We start from the raw sequence: 23,522 nt of genomic DNA, 5'->3' as shown, positions 1-23,522 counted from the left end.
GGTTGAATACAATATTGTATTCAAACTAGAGTACTTTTTTTATTACAACCTATACGAGTATCGGTACCATGTGACGAAACAAACCGTACCGTACCGTTTTGACTGAAAACATCGATACTCGATACCAGTATATATCGGCATTACTCGAACTGATTCCGAGTAAACAATATCGATACCAATATCGATATCAAGTCCAATTCAATATTTAAACACTCTTACAACTTGAAGAAAACAACAAAAATAGCATATAAAAAAGCAATTAAAAAACAAAAACAATAAACCCTAAAAATAGTTTTTCTTTTTTGCTTTAAATCATGTTTGATATATATATATATATATATATAGGGGAAGGATAATGGGAGAAGTGATATTATAGTGAGAAGTGCGAGAAATAAATCTGAACCATTGACTGTGTTTAAACAGTGGTCTATATTATAAATGGCAAATTCGTAATTAAAAACACATATTTATAGCATATAATTTAATAAAAAGGTTAGATATGTCTTTTATGGTGCATGGCTCATTAAACCAGATTTTAATACTTTAAGTAGTTACTTTTTTATGCCTATTTAATGCTCATTAGAGGTTAATACTATTTTATTTTTTTCATTAAAATTATGATCTTTTTTTATGATTGTGTAAGTTGTTTATTTGTTTTTAGAATTTGTTCATAAAACATATAAATTTTGCAACATTACATTGTATATTACAGATTTGTTTATATAGTACATACAATGTATTGAAGTAAGCCTGTTTTTATTTGTTTTGCCAACACTTTATTATATAAACAAACTGATTTCTACACGGCATTAGTTTTGCATACACTATATTAGATACTACATTAGTTATAACTACACAACAATCAAAAGTGTCCACTTACTACATTTTTTTTTACTAATGCTACATTAGATATGTCTACACTACGCTAGTTATGACTACACAACCACTTGAAAGTGTACCGGCACAACATTAGTTTTGTCTACACTAAATTAGATATGTCTACCCAACATTAGTTTTGCCTACACTATGCTAGTTTTACTTTTACCTACATAAAATTAGTTTTGTCTACACTATATTAGATATGCCTACACTACATTAGATATGTCAATGCTACATTAATTATGACTACACAACATTAAAAGTGTGCCTACACTATATTAGATATGTCTACACTACACTAATTATAACTACACAACATTTTAAAGTGTGTTTACACCACATTACGTAGCTACATCTACATTACATTAGATCAAATGATGATGATGACGATGATGATGATAATAATATTTTGTAACTTACCATTTGCTAATAACTTATCATTAATTAGTAAACCATTAATGAGCATGAGTTACAAAATAAAATACTTTATATTTCACTAATATATCTTTGCATATAAATAATCAGAAAATAAAAAAAATTATGTGATTGGTTAGAATCCTTGCAACTAACTAATTCGTTAATTAGTTGGGTTAGTTAAATGTCATGTACACGCTCATGGGCTAAACAACTCAATTGTTTATTACTCGATATTTGAATTGGGCCATTCAAATTGCCACGAAAAGCTCATGGGAGGTCAACTCGTTTAATATGTTTGATTATTTTATTCTTGGAAAATCTTACGAAAACATTGTTCATTTACTTAAATGCTTCAAACTCATACATATTATTTTAAATCCCAACTCGTCCCCGAGTCTTCACTAGTACTAATACATATACATATGCATCCCCATCATCTCATATCAACTTATTCACACAACTTACCCATCATCTTATTAAAATTTCATCCTTGTTCCTCGTATGATGACTTCCCTAGGAAATCATCGTAATCAACGCCGTTCACCTGCTTCTCGTAATTGTTGTTCGACTACTAGAATCGACAAAGAGTTTGCTGCTGTATTCCGTTCACCAAACGACCGCCAATCTCGACAAAACTAAAATACACCGAACAATAAATCTTACACTAACTCATATCTGTTAAAATATTATTTAAGTTATATTGTTTTATTTATATCCATATCCTCAAACTATAAATTTCTAAGTACATTTAAATCCTTATCCTTAGCTTTAAACTATAAAAATTTTATTATCTTTTGTTTTCCTTAATATCATGATGGTTTTCACAACTTATTTTCCACTTTATAAATATTTATTATTAAAATTCAATTATTGTAAATTTTATAATTATTAAACTAAATTATGTATTCTCTAAATTTAATTTCCACTTTTAAATTAAAAAATCCATTAATTAATTTAATGTTTATTATTAAATTGACTTTTTGATTGAACCTTCATCGTAAATATTTTAACTCCCTACTTTGATTTTTGAAAATTTTGAACGTTTTAAATGATAAATTCGTAGTTGTTGAAATAGTCATGGTAGTTCATGCATTTCTAGCCTCGCATTTATCTCAATTTATTATATGCTTCATTTTAATTTAGAATTTATTATTTACTCAAATTTTATTATTGATAATTCAAATTACTTACTTCCTAATATTTATAACGATTTTATGAAAAAGGAAAAATTCATGAATTCCCAATTTAATCTAATTTAATTACCTATTTTATATTTTATCTAATTCTAAAGGTTTAATTGGAATAAGATTATCTCGGTGATTCGGGAATATCCGCTTTCCAGTTTAATCTGTTAACAATTTAATATAAATATGCATATTTTCGCATTATCACTAATATTTAAATATTAATTACTAACTATTATAATATTTTAGAATATCTTAGTCGAATTAATCTAATCTCAAAATCACAAACTTGAAAAGCTATGACTTTACATTAACTTCTCTTTAAACTCATAAGTACTCAAATTAACCAAACTCGACTCACCAAAATTTTCGTTAACTATGTTTATATTTATACTCTCGATCTTCAAAACTTCCTTCATAAAGAATACGATCTTTAAGGATTCCGCATGCTATTAACTATCTTAAGATTTGTGTAAATTAAACCTTTGCGTAATTCATCCCCTTAATAAAATTCCTTTATCAAAGTTATACTATTAGGATCTTGTACCTCCATCTCATTTCCTTTAATCTCGATTATTACAATAACATCTGTTTCACATAATTTATTTTCTTTCAATTTTCAAAATTTTACTTTTAAAAACAAAACGAGGTTTCCGAAATCTCACGGTTTTATTAATTCAACTAGAACATTTATTATTTATAATATGAAATTATATTTAGAATTACCAAAACAATTGTTTTCTCTTAAAATTTATTTAAAACGTTTTATAACCCACATGATGGAACGGATTATGCGGACCATCCCACGATAAGAGTAATTATGGATGCATACATAATTATTCAAGTCCTCGCATGGAAATCATAATACGTACAATTATGTGTCATTGTTTAGAACCTAAGGTAGCTTGGATAACGGTACGAATGATGAAATGATAAGGACATGGTGGATACGCCGCTGGTACATCCTATATATAAGTGCCCTTATCGGATTGTCATTTGAAGCGTTGCTTCGGTTATTGAAAGTTCTATGTCATGATATTTTCCTTAAAGTTTAATTACTTTCAAAACGATGATGTTTTGGTTTTCCTTAATTTCGGGACGAAATTCCCTAAAGTAGGGGAGACTGTAGCATCTCGGATATTTCGAACTCGTATTCGTTACGCTTAACCCGACCCGGGTATATTTTTAGATCTTTATCATTAATCAAAATCAAGTATTTATAAGTAACTAAAATTATTATTTTCATTTTATGCCATCATAGTTTTTAAAGTTGTTTATGTTTTGATTTAACTTTAAAAATAATCAAGTAATAGCATTTTTAGATAGTTTAGGGACCATGGTTGACAAAAAAACATAAAAATCTCCTTTTGTGCCCCGGAGCGCTGCGCGGTGGCAGACCCTTGGGTGGCCACGCAACGCCTCCAACCATCTGATCAGATCGTTTAACTTTAGTTCGTTTCCTATTTCATTTAAGGTATAAAATCGTTTATTTTAAGCATGTTTGAGAGAATTTTAAGGACCAAGTAAACATAATATAACTAAAACACATATTCTAATTTGTTTTCCCTTGCCAAAGATCAGAGCTTTATGAATATTTAGATGATTCTTTCCTTTAAATCACATTTACTTGCTTAAACGGGCCAAAAAGTCATAAATAGTTCAATTTAGCTTTTCTTATATAAACAAACCTTAAACCTCTGCCACAAAACATTACATAAACCCCAACGAACATACTCCAGCCATCCTATCTCCTGCCCATCTCGTATTCTCTCGGTTTTTGCTTGTTTGGTTGAAGACATAAGCTTGTACGTTTGACTTTGCTTGGTTTAGGACCTTTGACTTCCGTTTCTCATCGATTCTTTCACTTTCCGGGTAAGTTGTAAACTAAGAAATTGCTCATATGCATTCCCTAGTCAATAAACTTCAATCAATTTCGGTCTTTGAAGGGTGTTGACTGGTCAATTCGCTTAAAACCCGTTAAAGGGCAAAACGGTCAACAACTTTGACTTATCGTTTTCTCACACTTCTGGTCGGATTCAACGTTCGGTCCAGAAGACTTTTATTCTCGAAACAAAATTTTAAGGCTACTGAACAAAACCCGTTGATGGTACCAGCTTGAGTGAAGGAAGTTGGAGTAGAAAGAAGAAGGCATTGTCGCCCAACCAATCAGATCAGCCACTAGGGAAAAACGTGGCAAGTCCTGATCTAAAGATGTTGCTTGGTGAAGGTGGCTTGCTTCTCTGTTAACGTGGAATGAATGTAAACCAATTGTTGACATACATGATTAGCTTGGGAAGCTAGACTTTCTTCTCTACTCATTTTGGAGAGCTAATCTGACTTCTATCTCTTATCAGTTCTCTAGAGAAAGTACTAGCTCCCTTAAACGTTTAATTCAACATAACTAGAGTTCTACTCATCCATTTGGATTAATTCCAGCGGCATTAAGTTTGTTTTTATTTATAGTTTCATATCACAAAGTTTCAGGTTCTAATCAGTTATCTCGTTTGACGCGTATTGGACGACTCGCTTATCCGTTGACTCGTTTATTCTTAATTATACTCACTTGCCTTTAATCTAAGGTGAGTTTTATCATTCCCCTATTTTACTCGGTTTTCTAAAACGTTTTGGGGACATATGCGTATATCATACTATATATATACATATATATCAAAAATAGCAAACATGTAATTATGTGTGATTAATCAAATATACTTGTTATGTGCTTATTTGTCTTTTTATGCAATCGTTTGACATATTCCCTTGGAGAGGGTTCTCATTGATCATCGCCTGATTCGCTTGGCAACAGTCTTATTCTCATTATTTGCTCATAGTTGATTTACCGGCGCCCGATTCGCTTGGCAATGGTTTAATCGACAACTTATTTGCTCATGGTTTGATTTCATTACCGCATCTATTACGTTTTGCTTATTTATTATATTAACATTATTTTTGATGTCAAAAATTGGTGATAAACTCACTCAACATGTTTGTTGACAAAACTCTATTTTCTACGCATATGCAAATTGCTTGTATTAAAGACTGAAGTTTGGACATTTAGAAAGACCTTAGGATATGATCAAGATAAACATTATTTGAGCTTATATTCATATATGTAAATTGTTTGTTATATTTGGATATTGTGTGTATTATTTGAACAAAATAATTAATTAGATATTGTCACATTTTATATATGATAGTATCTTTGAGCTGTGAGCAATCGGATCACGCCCCGGCATTTCCGCCTTAGGTTGGGGTGTGACAGGAAACTCTATATTCTTATTTGAACTCTTTTCTACATACATATATATATACACACACACACTAGCGTTTGAACCCATGTATTACACGGGATTTGTCAAATAATAAAAATAAATTAGGTCCGTTATTTAAAAGACATGAACAATATTAAAGATAAAAGAAAATAAAATATATAGTACGATAATAAGAACTTTAGAATCTCAAATTTACAAATTTAAAAAAAATCTCTTTATATACAACACTAGCTTTAGAAACCTGTGTATTACACGGTATAAGTTAATGTATAAATTACAATGAATAATTTACTACAAATAAAATAAAAGATAATTAATGTAAAAAATGTATTACAAATATAGTCGCTTTATATCATCAAATGTATTTGAATTTTAAATCGAGAATGGGTTGTTTTACCATCGGTATACAATAATGAAGCAATACCACTGGAAGCAACATTTAAAACAATAAGGCCTTTAGATGTGAAAGATGTATTTAAACTCTTTCACAAAAATGTTTTTCACTCCACACCCTAAACCAAAAAAAACAGCAAATTTTTCTTTTTGAACAGCTTTTTCATGATATCCTTATAAACACACTGTTGTTCAACTACCATAACAGTCTTATACTAAATATAAAAAATGAAAAATTTGTCTACGATTTTTAAGACTTATAAACATTGGATATTTGTTAAAAAACATAAAATTATTATAGTTTTCTTCAATATGAAGATGTCTCAAAAATTAAATGTTAGTGTATTCTTTAAACACAACTCTTTTATATACATTTTAATTTTGAAGAAAATATCTTTATGACACGTAATTATTATATATATTAATATTTTTTTTATATTAAGTATGTTTACAATATAATTTATAGCATTAATAATTCAATCAACGAAGATTGACCAATTAATACGGTATGTTGAATTTATAATCAATACTAAATTTAGAACCAAAATATTTTTTTTTCTTTTCCATGAATAGAAAAGAAGTGATTTTGGCGGGAATTTGATAGTGAGGATTAACCTCGGAATGCCATGTGTCCAGATTATTTTCTTTTATTAGTATAGGTAGATTTGTCAATATTGTTTTGATCCATTACCCATTGATAGCTATGATAAATGAGATGATAGATTAGAGAATTAGATGGGAATTATAACCCATTTTTCAAAATTGTTTTGGCTCATAACCCATGATAGGTAGGATGAATTAGATGAGAAATTAAAGAGTTAGAAAGGAAATTATAATCCATTTGTCAAAATTATTTTGACCTATGACCTAAGGATAGATAGGATAAATAAGATGAGAGATTAAGGAATTGGAGAGGAAATTATAACCCATTTGTCAAAATGATTTTTGCCCCATAACCCATAAATAGGTAGAATGAATGAGAATAGAGATTAGAACAAAAATGAATATGAGATTGACACATCATCCTCTTTATTTTCTTATATTAGATTAGATTAGATATAAATAAGAGTTTCCAATAACATTTTTTAAAATAATTTTGATATAAACGAGATGACAATAAAAAATAAAAGTTCTATTATTTTTAATCCATATATTCCCTTTTTATATAGAAATTTTTAGTAGATCTTATTTTAATCAACAAATTTGGAGTGGGAAAAGATAAGATTATAGAAAAAAAAAAACCTTATTTTGTTCAATATTTTTCAAATCACCAATTTTGATAAATATTTTTCCTTTTATCTCCCATTTTTGTAAAAAAAGTTAAAAACTCATACATTTCTCACTTTGAAGGTCAGCAAATATGATAATTTTGTTGCACTACATTTTTAGTGTATTTCTGTCTCTACTGAGTACTGTGGATGTCAATGAAAAGAATTGAAGAATTCTTTGAGTCAAGTCATCCTTGCAGCTTGTAATGATATCTACGTTCATATATTCAGTGAAACTGAAGACACTCATTACCATGGCCACCTCAACCATAACTTCCAAACGGGCCGCTGGTTGGTTTAAGTCAACACTCTCAACGCCATATCTGGTTTGGTGATCTTTGCAATTGCGTTAACACTAACAACATGGATTTGCCGCTATTTTGATAACATCTGTTAATTAGGTTTATTTTTATTCTTGCATACTAGGGGTATGTAGTCTAGGTATTTTTGTTACATTCAAAACTAGCATTGAACCATTTGCGGCGGGGTGTAGATGGTATTGGCCAGGATGTATTTATTACATGATATATCAATAAATTAATAAAATATCTATGTTTTAACCTAAACGACGGTAAAAATAAGTTATCCACACGATTAACTAAATATGTCTTGAGTTAGAATTAGCTTTAATTATAATCAGTAAAATAAAAAAGAATTAAACGTACAAAAAAATATTTGTTGAAATAAAAAGAATAAAAAAATTTAAAACTTTACTAAACTGATAACTTTATTGAAATTTAGGAGTACAAACATTTATCGTTTAAAAATGAATGATTAAATTGCATATACCGTATAATAACTCTATTAAAGTATAGAAGCAAAAGACGTAAATTAGTTAAATATAAAATAGGTAGAAACATAAATCGTTTTAAGAAAAAGAATTATCAAGTCCAAAGATTGTATTATAACTCTTTTAATACACCATCACTAATTCATTAGATTGGTCGTGGGCTCACAAGGACGCCAATCAATAGCCAACGGGTACTTTCACAAGCTCTATGCCGTGCTGCTTCAACTAAAGGGGACACGAAAGGGCAAGGCACCAACATGTTAACGCCATCTTCACCAAATGGTGTGCGAGATCCACCCAATAACAACCAATCATACTTTCATTTATTTACTTAATATTAGTTGACACACAACGCGCTAATTATAGGTTGCTTTGACACATTTGGAAGGAGATACACGAAGATTTTCTAACGATTGACTCTTATATTTTATTAAAACAAATGTGTCCATCCTTTGGCATGCTTACCCTCCAAATCTCGTTTAGGGCGCCACATTTTTAGAGTTTAATATCATCGGAAACAAAAAAAAAAGTTGTTTTGAGTTTGATCATATACCAAACCAAGAAAGGGTTGTTATAACTTTTAATAACCACTTCACATTATTTGATTTCGCAAACCCGGATGGTTTTGCCCATCCCTAGCCGTGGGTTACTCAATCCTTTCATAAGTTTTGTCACAAGACAAATCACATGTTGCATGTCAACCACATAAAATTCTTTATAAATCAAGAGTCTATGTTTTCCCTAAATTATAATCTCAGTTGGCTCCAAAATGTAGTTTCTGGTTTGAAAATCCCAAGTAAAACAAATAACAAGGCCAAAAGACAAGAAAACAAAATGTTACTTTCTTACTTTCTTGAATGGCTTGTAAAGCACCGATGTTACATGTTTGGTGCGAAATCACTGCGATGAACTCAGCGCAATAGCGGGTTGATTGTTTCCGTCTCTCTTAACATACAAATGGTTCAAATTGGCTGACAATGGCTTGTGAAGAGCCTGTTGGAAGTTCTTAGATGAAGATGATTGATTTAGAGGCATTTGTTGTAGCAACGGGGGCAATTCGGGTAGTTTCTCGCCAAAATCTTGTAACGCGAATATTGCATTGTTGTAGCTTGATATGGGAGAAGAAGGGCATTCAGGTTCTTCGTCTCTGCCTCCATTTTCGGCGTAACTTTCCTGAAATATCAAAAGCCGAAAACATTGAACAAAAGATCCATTTTTTCAAAATGACGAGTTATTATGTTACTTTTAAGTGAAGAACATAATAACCGAATAAACACTTGTATGTAGTGCACATAAGATATCTTATATAGTGGAAGAGTGAGAGAGATACTTGAAAATGGTTGATATATTATACTAGATTAGACATTCATGTATTACATGTAGGACTGTTTAAAGGTACGACCCGACCCTTTTACCTAATACCCTACCCGGATCCTTTATCCTTTTAAGAAAAAACGTGGACTCGAGACCCTACCCTCTAAACAATAAAACGGTCGGGTATAAATAAGGGTTTTAAAGGTCTAACCCTTTACCCTTTAAAACAGTAATCCTCTTTTCTGCATTTACTAGTTACTTATCTCATATATGACTTTAATGTATGAATCCTAGAACGACATACTTTCATTTAATAACATAGTAAAGTCTAACTTCTAAAGTTTATTAACCATTTGAACTTATGCAAATAATATTCACATTCATAAATTACATGTAGAGAACAATTCAATGATTCCCATATATGTTTCCAATCAGTAGTATGACCATTTATTTTTATTTTTCTTAGTAATTGAGAAATTTCGTATGAATCATATATGAAAGACAAATCTCTTTTAAATTTCATATTAATCACGAATATGATGTATCTAGAACCTAGTAAAAGGGTCAAGGGTTTGAAAAAGGGTCGGACCCTTGAAACCCTTTTACCTTTTAAGGTGAAATTTAATTACCCTTAACCCGACCCATATTACATATTCAGGTCTTATTAAGGGTTTTACGAGTCAGGTAACCGGATTTCAAGGGTCCAACAACCATTATCTTGCTCACCCCTAATTACATGGGTCGAATAACTCCAACCAATTGTAAACCGGTAGTTTCTATTAAATGTAATCAGCAATTGGTGAAATAAGAAACAAAATATGAAGATTCAAAGTTAATAAATAACAAATAATGAAGATTTAAGATAAGATACAATTTGAAATATTCTTGTGATTAGTTTTAATAAACAATTAGAATTAATTTTAGATATTTAATTATACAAAATCATTATTACTTAATAATAGGAGCGAGTTAGAAAAAAAAAATCTAAACTTTCCAGAAGTGACATGTGACAACCAAGTTACATATTTATTATAACAGGATTTTAAGCAATATATATAAGTGTCTATGCTGTTCATGCAGTACTCCCAAATTCTGCACATCTACTATACCATTAAAACTTTATAAATAACATTTATTCTTATAATTTCTTACTAATAAAATAACTCAAAATTAAATTACATTCAACTTAATCTTATTCAATATAAATTAAAAACTATAAGGTTTTTCTTTTCAAAGTTTCATGGTGGTTATTCTCATCTTGGTTTCATTTCGGTTTTTGGTTTTTCTTCGGTTTTAGTTTTTATAAATTTGTTCGTTTCAGTTTCGTTTTAGACGGGTTTAACTTTTTTCAGTTTTTGTTTCGGTTTTTACAATTTTTGTTTTTGGTTTGGTTTCAGATTTATAGGTTTTAATTTTTCAGTTTCATTTCGGCTTTGTTTTAGTTTTATTGGTATTTGGTTTTATTTAGGTTTTCGGTTTTAGTTTTGTTTTAGTTTTTTTTTTCAATTTAGTTTCGTTTCAATTTTTATTTAGTTTGTTCGGTGTTTGGTTTAGTATCTATTGAAAAATGAAATAATATGCAAGGTTCACAAATTAAGTGAAAGGTTTACATGGGTTTCAACTTTCAATTATTTTGAAGTTATTGAAGCTTTATATTTTTTTGAATCTTCACAACCACTAATAATGAATTCGCATTTGATAAAAAGGATTTCAAAAGCTAAGAACGTTGTATGTGTTACCCTTCATTTTCTTCTTAATCTGCAAATGTGTTATTATTTTCTTTTATGAAAATGAGTCATTGTAGAAATGTTTATTGATTTGCTTCGGCTCGGATCAAAACGGGTCATTTTAAAAGGGTATCAGTTTAGTTCGGGTCAACGAGTTAATATAAAAGGCATCGATTTCATTCTGGTTTCTACGGGTCTTTTTAAAATCGCATTGATTTGGTTATGGTCATACCGGGTTAATTTAAAGGATACCGATTTGGTTCGTGTTTACATGGGTCATTCTAAAAGCGTAACAATTTGATTCTGGTCAAAACATGTCATTTTAAAAAGGTTTAGATTTGATTATGGTTTTTAAATGAGCTTTGAATGTGTTTCAGTTTATTAGGGATTAGGAGTTTTCACATGAAATGTAAGACCAGTTTTCGTAGTCAGTTAGTCACTATGTTTGTTAGATTGGTATATGAATGTTTATGTCGTCAACTGTGTTCCCGGTCCATGAATAAAAGAAGCCCGAATCATTCTTGGATGCTTATCGGGAATCTTTCCTGGATGCTTGTATTTTGATTTGCTTGCTTTCCCGAATAATGTTAATAAAGTGTTATTGTTTGTTTTATATTAATATTAGTTTTTAAAGTTTATGAAGTTTATGTATTAAAGTTTTAAATTTTCTTTGTAAACATTCTACTATATAACGTCATTTTTTTGTATGTTTATGTATTTAAGTATTTTGTTTGCGTATGAATATGAATTGCAATTAAAAATCATGTTGTTTCAAAAAATATATTAAAAAATAATTTATCGTTTGAATTTGTATATATGTTTGCTTAACGATTTCTATATTTCCACCTGTGTCGTACACGGGTCAATAACCTTGTAATGAATTAAAACAAAGAAACATGACAATAATGTAACACATGTAACATACCTTCAAGTCCAAAATGTTGAAAATATTGTTCCCTAAATCATCGTGTTCATGTGGTAAATCACAAGCATAGGTCCACTGCCCGTCAACAACAAATCGATAATGGTAAACACCAACGTTTAGCACCTTAACAATAGAGAAATCATTTCCCGGACCCTCTAATAACTCCCTAATCAAACGCATAATACTAAAAATGTAATCAAGAAAGCGCAAATGGCAAAACTATTAAATAATAATAAATGCTATATAAACCAACCTTGTCCTCCAGTTATCCCATGATCCCTCAATTGGAACGTTTGTGCCACCATGAATCCACCTGATCACCGCGGGTATGCACTTTTCTTGATTCACATATTCATATTCATATTCATCTCTTTGAATATGCATAATCTGATTAGGAGGAGATACATGGGCCTGCAAATATGGCTTATTATACAAATATACAATTGTTTGTTACGGAGTTCCTGGAATAAGAAACTTGGATTTTATGAAAGTCGTTTAGAACTTTCTGATTGAAACTTTTTGGTGGTTCTCCCAAGCATCTTAATCTGATAGAACTCAAAGAGAGAGAGAGAGAGAGAATGATTATTGAAAGTGAATTCTATGAACCAGAGAATGAGCGTTAGGCCACAATTAACATGATAAGCAGTTTAATGTATATTACGCTTTACATTGATCGACAAGTCAATCCAATTACACTAAAATATCTAATCTAACATCGTTGTGTAAAAATGTTGATTCTATCTAGATTTTGATGCAATTTCCTGATCCGGTTAATTAGCATACTATTTAAAGGATTTAATAATTAACATATTTTACCCAATAAAGCCACTATATAACTGATCTTGAGGGTGCTAATGTAAGCCACCACACACCATATTCATGTAATAGTTTTGAGTTACCCGAGGGAACTGAGAAGCCCTATGCGCAGGATAGCTGCTACTAGTGTTGCTATGACTAACTTGCGCCTGGCCATGCCCACATTCCATAAAGCACTCATCTTGATCAAGCTGTTGACCCTTATGTTCTTTGACACTAACATTTCCCATTACTGTCAAGAACCCAAATATTGTTTCAATCAAGATCACAACTTTAAGACTCAAGAAACCATCAAATGAGAAAGTGGTGATTAAGGGTTATTATACACACATGCCCATGATATTATTTTTGTTTTTATGCTTTAAAAAGGGGAAATTGACAGAGAGAGAGAGATAGAGGGAGAGGGAGAGCAGGTAACATGATTTTAGCAGCTTTGGTATGATTGATGGAAGCCCCCTTTTTGTCCTCTTTAATCTTTCACACAAAAACACAAAGTGCCTCTGTATTTATCTCTCACTAAAACCTGGTTTTGGTTGGAGAAAAAGGCTACTGTGTGTTTATTCTCCAATGAGTTTGGAGGATCTTTTGTGTAGTTTATACTATTATATATTTATTATATTTAGGCACTAGGAGGAAATTAATTTTTCTTAAGTGTTTATGTTGATGTTGATTAAATGATTTATTTATATAAAGTTGCATTATCATTATTACTAAGCAAAACTAGGTATAAAAGTTTGGAGCCAATGATCCTTATATCAACGGGTTAAGATGAGATATTGAAAGAGTTCATATAAAATGGGGAGGTTTTAGGTTTAAGTTCCACTCGTGACAAAAAAAAACAAACAAATAAATAAATAATAGGGTTCTATGTTGGGTTAGTGACCAAGCAATAATCTTTGCATGTTATGGGTCTCACTAAACCCGTATAACCTTTAAATGATTTATATCATTTCATTTATTTGTGAAACCTTTTATCATCAAACACTAATTTAATTTCTACTCTATACATATTCTCCATCGCCGGTCTATCCTCTCCATCACCTGTTAACTTCTGATTACCACTCGTCATCATCTACCTCCCCTCTCATGCATCAACTACTATCGTCACCTATATCAGCCGCCCATTCTTTGTTGTATTTCTTCTGAATCACCAAATGAATGCTGATTAATCTGCCACCGATTCAGATCTGGTCACCCCTTACCTCCTATTTTATTTATGAATCCTATCCAGTTCAACTTGTTTTCATGTTCATCACTCATACCACCACCATGCTAACTTTGGTTTCAAGCCTAGAACGGTTATTATTGGTAGCAGATTACTAACATACTATGCTATCTTAAATTTATAAAAGAATGCCTAATTTAGTTTTGATCTCAATGCTCTATGATACAAACACGGGTTAAATGGTGGTTCATTTAAAATTTAAATGAACAATTCATGAATATAAACGAACATAATTGAACATGGGTAAACAAACATATTTGAACAAAAGTAACAAACATAAACAAATATAAATATACACAAAGGAACAAATATAAAACTGTATTTTGATGATCCATTCCATGTTCTATCCAAAATGAACGTAAACTAACATAGCCAAACATAAATTGATCAAAATAGGTCTAAGTATATTACAAACTTTCTTACAATGAATTAAATTAAAATCTAAAAAAATATATTCACAATAATAGAAATAACTAATGTTTAAGAAAAACTCGTAATACGAGGGCTAAACCTTAGTTATATTTATATTTAGATACTAAGAGGAAATAATAATAATAATAATAATAATTATTATTATTATTATTATTATTATTATTATTATTATTATTATTATTATTATTATTATTATATGTGTTGCATGATTATCTGTAATAATGGCGATTTATATTAACGCATATGCCCTATTCCTCAAGACATGTGTCGTACCAGATGCCTTTCTATATGATCGGTGAGGGATGCCTAAGCTACTATGTACAATAAGCTCCTATGTTTATTTTTACTTTGTTTTAGTAGGAAAAAACGATTTGATGACTTTTTCATCTATTTATACTAAGAAAAAATGTATTGATTTTATATATAAGTTTTAAGTTTAAACTTATTTATTAACGTGGGGTGTTGTAAATTACTTAATTAAAATAAATAAATAAATAAGTTTACCTTAGAAACCTTTTAAGAAACTATAATATAATAACAATTGCTATATTTATTTATGTGAAATATATACTATTCTACCACTATATATGATTGAGATCAATTCACAAATATACTTAAGAACTCTTATATTACAAGAAGAGTTATTTAAATTCTAAATTGTTAAAGAACTGCCATGTTAAAAACCTTATTAGAGGAAAACCTTATATTAAACAACTTTAAAAGGAAAACGGAATGCAACATCTACATAACTTCCCTTCATGTCAAACACTTATGAACCCTTACAACTTTAGCTCATCTTTCATTCCCGTGTCATGAACATGAGACATGACTGCTTTTGTTAAAAGGTTTACTAATTTCTTTTTCTTTGAGTTCGCTATATAGGTAGATTGAAAATTTCGTTTGACACGTGAGGAATACTAGAGGACAAAACGGGTGAAAGTTGCTTCTATCCGTATAGTGTTAGAAATACCCGTGTATTTTTTAACCCAATTATTGTTCTCATTGAACCCAAATATTTATATATATATATATATATATATATATATATGAGACATCAGCTTTAGTTCTGTTGTGGCCATTGATAGCATATTGGTCCACACTGTTAAGTGGTACTTAAGAATCGCATTGATTAATTCCACCATGGTCTATATAACCACTTTAATCAATTATAAGCCAACACATTTTAAGCATCGAAAAGCCCTTACAAAACTTTTTATAATAAAAATAACCTCTTTCCGTGTATGATACGTGTAAGATTGATAGATGACCTTGAAATTTATATTCGAATATGTAAAGAATACATTTATCTTCCTGAATGAAAAAGCCATTCATATGCCTTAGATAGGATCATAGAAATATAGAGGCTTATCCACAATATGGTGGATCACCTTTATAATCCCTACATTATTTAAGGTTACTGAATATATTTATAAAACAATCATGACATATATAATGTGAACAAAATAAATAACAGGAGCTTATCCATGCATGTTTTATCTCTTTGGACTTTCGCTTTTGGCTCAACTAAGATAACACATCGCATACGATTTGCAATGCTAAATGGCCGTTTGGTTATCAAAATGTTTTTGAATTGAATTAAAATCAAACAACAAAATGGAATTCGAGTGAACTGAAATTAGTTTTGTTGGACGTAATTTCTATCTTAATATGCCCATCACGTGTAGGTGACCAGGTTAGATCTATTGGGCCTATAGAATTAGGGTTTTATTATATTTGGTAATGTTTTGGCTAGAAAGTTAGGTTAGTCTATATAAATAAAGATATGTTAGACATTATAGATTGTGTGTTGTGAGATACAACCAAGTTAGGGTTAATCTAGAGACACATGATGAGATGTAACCGAGTTAGGGTACATCAAGAGCCAAACCAAGCTAGTGTTTGAGAGTTTGTAATCAGTTTTTTGGAGTGATATTTTATGAGTAATATAAATGAGAGATAGTCGTTTACTTCGTGTTTGATTATCAATCTGGGACTTGAATTGGTATCAGAGTCAAGTTCAAGAGAATTGGTATAAGAACCAAGTTCAAGAAATCGATAATCAATCGGCGGTGAGTGGTGGCTTGAGGAGGTGCTATCAATCGGCGAATATCGGAACTAAGTTTGGTGTGTATTGATACGTCAGGTACGGGGATGCAGCGAGTAGGCTGTTCGTGTGGCAATAACTCGGAAACAAGTTGGTTTTCGATCGGTGCTATTCCAGAGGTTTTTCGAAGAAACATACTGGGTTTCTGTTGCCATCGATTGAAGAACTATATTAGGTTCACAAAAGTCAACAAAGGAAAAGAAAGTTAATCATGGGTTGCGAATGCTTCCATGTTTTCCTAAGTTTATGAAGTGCTGGTTTTGTGATTAAATAATTACACAGTCACAATGGCAAAGGTTAAACAAGTTGGTTAGACCGGGTTTTTATGAGTTGAACAAGCAGGTTTAATTTAGAGTTCGTCTTTTATTTAGGTTGAACAAGTTGTGTTTTAACCAAATTATTGATTTAAACGATGTGCTCGTGTTTTGATTCGGGAACAAAAGAAGATCAAGGAAGATTGTTGTTCGCTCGATTAGATGACCGAAATTGCAACCAGAGGAGTGGATATGCGAGTTCATACGACCAAGGGAATGGTCGGGGACAATGTCACAGAGGTAGTCGAGTTCAAGAGAGCCGAAAGAACACAGTCATGGATCAAGAGGAGTTCCGGGAGATCAAGACTAAGATGGTTGTGAAAGCTAAGAAAGTCAAGATCGTTGGTCAAATCAAACAGATAAAAGAAGAGAAGTTTGGAGACAAAGATCTGTCTATTTCAAGTCGATAATTAGGGGGTGATTGTTGGACGTAATTTCCATCTTAATAATCCCATCACGTGTAGGTGACCGGGTTGGACCTATTAGGCCTATGGAATTAGGCTTTTATTATATTTGGTAATGTATTGGCTAGTAAGTTAGGTTAGTCTATATAAATAAAGATATGTTAGACATTATAGATTGTGTGTTGTGAGATACAACCGAGTTAGGGTTAATCTAGAGATACACGATGAGATGTAACCGAGTTAGGGTTTATCTGGATGCAACCGAGTTAGGGTTCATCAAGAGTCAAACCAAGTTAGGGTTTGAGAGTTTGTAATCAGTTTTTTAGAGTGATATTTTCTTATTAATATAAACGAGAGTTAGTCGTTTACTTGGTGTTTGATTATCGATCTGGGACTTGAAGTTCCACTAAAATTTTGTGCAATAAGTTGAAATGTTCAAAAAGAACAAATTATAAAAATTATTCTCGATCTTTCCCTTCTCGACCGGAATCTCTTTCTCTTGTTGGTCACTGAATCCACTTACCCCTTCTATCTTCTCAGGCATCATAAAAACCAATTTCATAGTTGGATTATCAACTACTAGATTTGACTTCATCACTGATCGAACATCGGAGGTTCCTTTTAATTACCTTTTAATCGATTTCTGATAGTCTCTAGAATCATACACCAATAACTTTCTCAAGTATTAGCAACTAAACATACACACAAACTCATGCGAGGCAACTCTTATTACCTATCGGGGTAAGCATGTTTGCAGTATGCCTAGCTACTACACACCATATTTGTAAGGATCCAGACACAGAAGTATTTTAGCCTGAGTGTCAGTTACTACCTTCACCTTTGTCAAACGTTTTAAGGGTTTTCATATAATCCTATGTGAACATGTTTTTACTCTTTAAATATGGATAAGCGTATCGTTGAATTAAAAAGAGTAAACAACTTGTAAATGATAGGGTGTATTCACCTATTGTTTCATTATATAATCTTGGTCAATCTCGACACTTGATTATTATAATAGGTTGTCGTCAATACCTAGATCGTCGCAGGATCTAGCTTCAGACCTTGCAGGGCCTGATTTATCGTTCCAAACCTTGTTTAAACTCGTTACGACTGGTTATCATATCGTTTCATTTTATAATCTTAGTCAATCTCGACACTTGATTATTATAATAGGTTGCCGTTAATACCTAGATCGTCATAGGATCTACCTTAAACCTTGCAGGGCCTGATTTATCGTTCCATACCTTTTTTAAACTCGTTTCGACTGGTTATCAGGTTTAAAACTTTATTTCCTTTAAATAATCAAATTTGTCTTTAGACTGTCCGTCAAATACATTATCCGAACTTTGACCAAAACAAGCTTTAGACGGGCCATCATAACATCAGATGTGCCGTCAGAATGATTAGACGGTCTGTCTATCCAATTGATCAGCAAACCTCCGTCTAAGGCAACCACTAGACAATCCGTTAGAACAGTTAGACAGTGTGTCTAACTGTCTGTATAGACACTGCATGGATGGTGAAACCAAAAGAATAAGAAAAGATACTCGTTTTGAACACTATGTGCGAAGACTAATTTTTGCTAATTAATATAAGGGAAATGCTAACACGTATAAAGTTTAAGCATTGTTGCAATGTATATCCAAGACTAGGCGAGTGTGGTTCTAGTGTTAAGCATTAAGACCAAAAGACAATAAATTTACATGACTTAATAACATGTTAATTGTCATTTGGTTATATTAGTGAAACACAAAGAAATCTAAAACTTGTAGCAGTCAGCCAACCATCATGCGTTTCTATATCGTTAAAAATACAATCTCTCTCTCTCTCTCTCTCTCTCACTCTCTCTCTGTTGTTGATTTAGAAATTTTGTCTTATTAGTGGGTATAAATTCGTAAATACAGATAATATAATTTAAAATTGTAAATTATTGTTTTTAATAAAATATACGATGTTACAACCATTGAATCTGAAAGAAGGTAAAGCGAATAACATAATTATTATTATTATCAACAACAACAAGTGTGATGTGATGAGGGACCTTAATGACATGCAATATGGAAATGTTTAAAGAAAGTGGGCATCTCACTTTTGTTCTATAATAGATGGAAACAACCTCAAAAGCATAGGATGGAAAAACACAAAATTTCAATCAATTAATTTTTAGAATCTAAATTCCAAGAATCAATGCTTTGAATAAAGTAAAAAAAAAAAGGGTTCTTGTTTTTGTAGAATATTTGCAAAGATGTTAAATTGGTTGTTAGATGTTAGCATCACACAGATGGAAAGATTCTTGAGGAGTCATCTTCATAGGCTCCACCATTGATGGCAATCCAATGGACTTTTCATAATCAACAAACTCCCAAAATGTTAATTTGTAAAACCATCAATATTTCCTTTTGTCACCAGTTAATTCGTGTGTTAAAACAGATTCAAGATGACACTAACTCCATGAAAGTTTACACGAATATGGACCATGAACTTTTTAACGCATGTTTGAGAAAACCTCCACTAGGTTTGACTCGTTTAAGTTAAGCCCACAATTAATATGTTTGTATCCTAGTACGGAAATACAAATTTTGTCCCCCCACATTTCGCATATGAAATGCCCACCCAGTATTTTATAGCCTATAAGTACCAAGTCCAATACTTCCACACTGATTATAACTGAGACCTAGCTAGTTTACTTTTTTCATTGGCCATCGGGTATTCAATTGATTGCTCACTGCTATGTGTGATTGGTGTGATTAGTGTCGTAGTTTCATCTATTGCTCGCTTAATCGAGGGCTTGGAACATCCATGCTCATGTGTTTTAGTGTGAAGATTAGTGCTATGGTTATTATATATTTTTTCTCTTAGTTTTGGTGGTAGCTAATAATTTATCCATTTTTTAATTTTGTTTTCCTTGTGAATAAATATCCAATATTTATGGTATATAAATCAAATAAAGAAATGAAGAAACCCAAATCGTATTTAATAAACTCAACATTCAGTAGAGATGTACGCAAATTTGGTTTTAAATGTTTCATTATTGAAACTGGATTTTAGTTTTAAAAAAAAATGTACTTTCAATTATTTGTACCACAACTAAATAATATAACTATTAATGCAAAAAGGTGGGGGCCGATGGCAATGCCAGTGACACAAAGTACATGTATGAACTAATTATGTCTTCTTTCTAAAGTAAAAATGTTTAGATGGTTGAAAAACTGATTGATGATTGTTAGATGGGTAACATACTTTTTTTAAAATGAGTGATGGCTGGTGTTAACGAGAGCGTGTTAGTGAGAACATCAATTATACATCTGAAGAAACACTAACTGGACCCACGACAGATTACTGGTAACCTGGGGGTTTGATAGCTGTTTCCCACGAGGGGTTAGACCCTGAGAAGATGGTTCTTCTGATAACCTGCAAAACAGACACCGTGAGCTTGTCACTGAGAAGGGGGGGGGGGGGTTCCTCCTTGTGACCACCCTCCGGCGTAAGAATCAGACTAGATTGCTCTTTAAATATAAGTGTATATTAAGAGATTGCTAGAGCAGATATCAGGTATAATATGATGATACAAGATAAGATAAGATGGTCATACCATTTGTGGTATTTATAGCCGAAGGTAGGTTTCCAAGGAGGTGTGGCCGGCTACAACAGTGTTCCTGTTCCACCAACAGTGGCCTACGCACGTGCCCTGCTGGTAGGTGGGTAGGCAGCGGCTGATAGTGACCAGGCCTGCTGTGTACTATTCCTTTTCCACCAACTGCCGGCTACGCACGTGGTATGGCAGTAGTTGGTGAGTAGGCATCGGCTAATAGTGACACAGTACAGGAGCATGCTGCTCGCCATACTGTTGTCAATAAGCTGTCGTATCTTTAGTCAGATCTTTTTTCCATATCTCGTCAGGTACAGTACAGAAGATCTTCCCGTATCGTACGGACTGGCTTATTTGGGCGGGAGTATTCCCCCTCCCGCCCTTGTGCGGGATTGTTCCCGGCTTTGCTCATTCCTTCAGGTGACACTGAGTGATTGAGAGCTAAGTGCCTTGTGCGTGTAGCCTTGCTGCGCGGGTGGCCTTCCCTGATGGCTTGTATCCGAAGCTGCGGGAACAGGCGGAGTCCTTCACCATCGGGAGGCATCTCCTGCGGGAACAGCTTGCGTACTGCGCGTAAGGACGTCACGTCTCTGAGCATGGTTGGTCCTGCGGATCCAGTTGGTTTCTGCGCAGACGTCTCTCTTCAAGGTGAGTCTATGCGGGTCCAACTGGGCTCTGCTGGGACCTACCTCTTCAAGTCCCCCCAGTCCAATGTTCTTCTCATGAGTGTTTAATAAAGTGAGGTGAACTTTTGGACTTAAGCAAAGGGTTTTGAAAAGGGTTTTTTAAGGTTTTCCATGGGGATTCCTCCCGCGGAAGTCCTTGTCACTTGCAGAAATTCCCGAGTTTTCTGCTTGGTCTTTGGGTATGATGCGGGTAGGTCTGTAACCTCCTCGCAAGTCAGGAGCGTTGAGTCCCACTTGTGTGGATTCTCCGTGAGGTTTTGGTAGTTTTGAACATAGTGATCAATTATGTTAAAACCACCAATTCCATCCTGGAGCTTCAAACAACGTAGTTCTCGACGTTCCCGCTATGCGTGGATGTTATTTCCGTTTCCGCAAGCATTGCCCAGAAGATCCTTCTTGGTTTCAATTCCCAGCGGAGCGCTAGGTATGTGAAGGGTTTTGCCTTAACACTGTACCCGCGCTCGTCTTACGGTTACTTTACTTCCAAGGTATTCCTAGCGTCAATTCCCTGCGGGTGCTAGGTATGTGAAGGGTTTTGCCTTTACACTGTACCCGCACCCGTCTTATAGTTGCTTGGTTGCCGAGGTATACTTGGCTTCAATTCCCTGCGGGTGCTAGGTATGTGAAGGGTTTTGCCTTAACACTGTACCCGCAGCCGTCTTACGGTTACTTGGTTGCCAAGTTTTTCTTGGCTTCAATTCCCTGCGGGTGCTAGGTATGTGATGGGTTTTGCCTTAACACTGTACCCGCAGCCGTCTTACGGTTACTTGGTTGCCAAGTTATTCTTGGCTTCAATTCCCTGCGGGTGCTAGGTATGTGAAGGGTTTTGCCTTAACACTGTACCCGCAGCCGTCTTACGGTTACTTGGTTGCCAAGTTATTCTTGGCTTCAATTCCCTGCGGGTGCTAGGTATGTGAAGGGTTTTGCCTTAACACTGTACCCGCATCCGTCTTACGGTTACTTGTTTGCCAAGGTAAGGGGTATTTTCCCGCTTACTTTTTAATCTTTTTGAATTTTGAAATTCGAAGAGTTGGTGGAAAGATAAGAACAGTCCAAAACTCTGAAACGTCGTGCGACGGTTTCTTCTGACTGTGTCAGGTCGTGCAGGAAGTTATGGTGACGTGACAGTACATGGTCATTCCAGACGCTTTTTCAGGCGCGTGGGCGCGATTTTTCGGGCGCGTGGCCGCGAAATTAATGGTATGCGTCCTGTCAACAGCTGTTGCCAGCTTGCTTTTTGCCACGTGTCATAGTTTCATTGCACCTTCGTTTTCTCTCTCTTCCGCATTAATTTCATCGCATTAATTGCGATTAGTATATAAAGGGGGAGAGGGTTCTTTGTAATCCACACTTTCACTCTTCTCTTCATCTTCTTTGCGATTTCCGGCGAATACTCACCTTTTCAGGCAAGCATTCTCCCGAAATCGTTTTCTTCTTTTACAAGATGTCTCGTGATCTCGAATCTACAGTCGATGACAAGAGTACTGCTGGCGAGTGCCAGTGTGCTCTGCCTGGCGATCTGTATCGGTACGTCGTCAGGAAGTTCATGCTCGAGTCTCTCGAGCCTGAGTTTCCTGAACCCCATCAGACGGTGTACGATGCCCCCAGAGGCAAGATCGGGGTTTATGCTGCATTCTTTGTTTATGGGAATCTTAGGTTCCCATTGACAAAGTTTGTTTACCGTGTCCTTGAGAGGCACGGTGTTCATTTGACCGAGTTGCACCCCATGGCGATCGCCAAGATTCGCCACTTCGAGTGGGTGTGCCGGATTTTGGGCATCGAG

General features: G+C 33.2%; 1 protein-coding gene across 1 annotated transcript; it reads right to left on the bottom strand.

Annotated features, from left to right (window-relative positions):
- Window positions 1-9,100: 9,100 nt before the first annotated feature.
- LOC143584035 (SNF1-related protein kinase regulatory subunit beta-2-like) lies at window positions 9,101-13,277 on the bottom strand. Its single transcript, XM_077066186.1, has 4 exons — window positions 13,069-13,277; window positions 12,423-12,592; window positions 12,170-12,335; window positions 9,101-9,376 (listed from the first exon to the last, which is right to left on the bottom strand). Exons 1-4 carry the CDS (start codon window positions 13,213-13,215, stop codon window positions 9,101-9,103), a joined length of 759 nt encoding a protein of 252 aa, XP_076922301.1. The 5' UTR covers window positions 13,216-13,277.
- Between the last annotated feature and the right edge of the window lie 10,245 nt (window positions 13,278-23,522).

This window comes from Bidens hawaiensis, unplaced genomic scaffold (genome assembly GCF_021521415.1).
Source record: "Bidens hawaiensis isolate Kalapana, Puna unplaced genomic scaffold, B.hawaiensis_p1.1 tig00032774_1, whole genome shotgun sequence".
Classification (NCBI taxonomy): Eukaryota; Viridiplantae; Streptophyta; class Magnoliopsida; order Asterales; family Asteraceae; genus Bidens; species Bidens hawaiensis.
Note: the sequence above shows the minus strand (reverse complement) of the source record. Positions and strands in the feature narration are given on the sequence as shown.

Excerpts from the sequence above, each read along its gene's own strand:
- LOC143584035 (XM_077066186.1), bottom strand. The coding sequence starts at position 13,215 with ATGGGAAATGTTAGTGTCAAAGAACATAAGGGTCAACAGCTTGATCAA. Across the intron at positions 12,593-13,068 it reads GGGCTTCTCAGTTCCCTCGG|CCATATTTGCAGGCCCATGT; the intron begins GTAACTCAAAAC and ends TTGTATAATAAG. Across the intron at positions 12,336-12,422 it reads TGGGATAACTGGAGGACAAG|GGAGTTATTAGAGGGTCCGG; the intron begins GTTGGTTTATAT and ends GCGTTTGATTAG.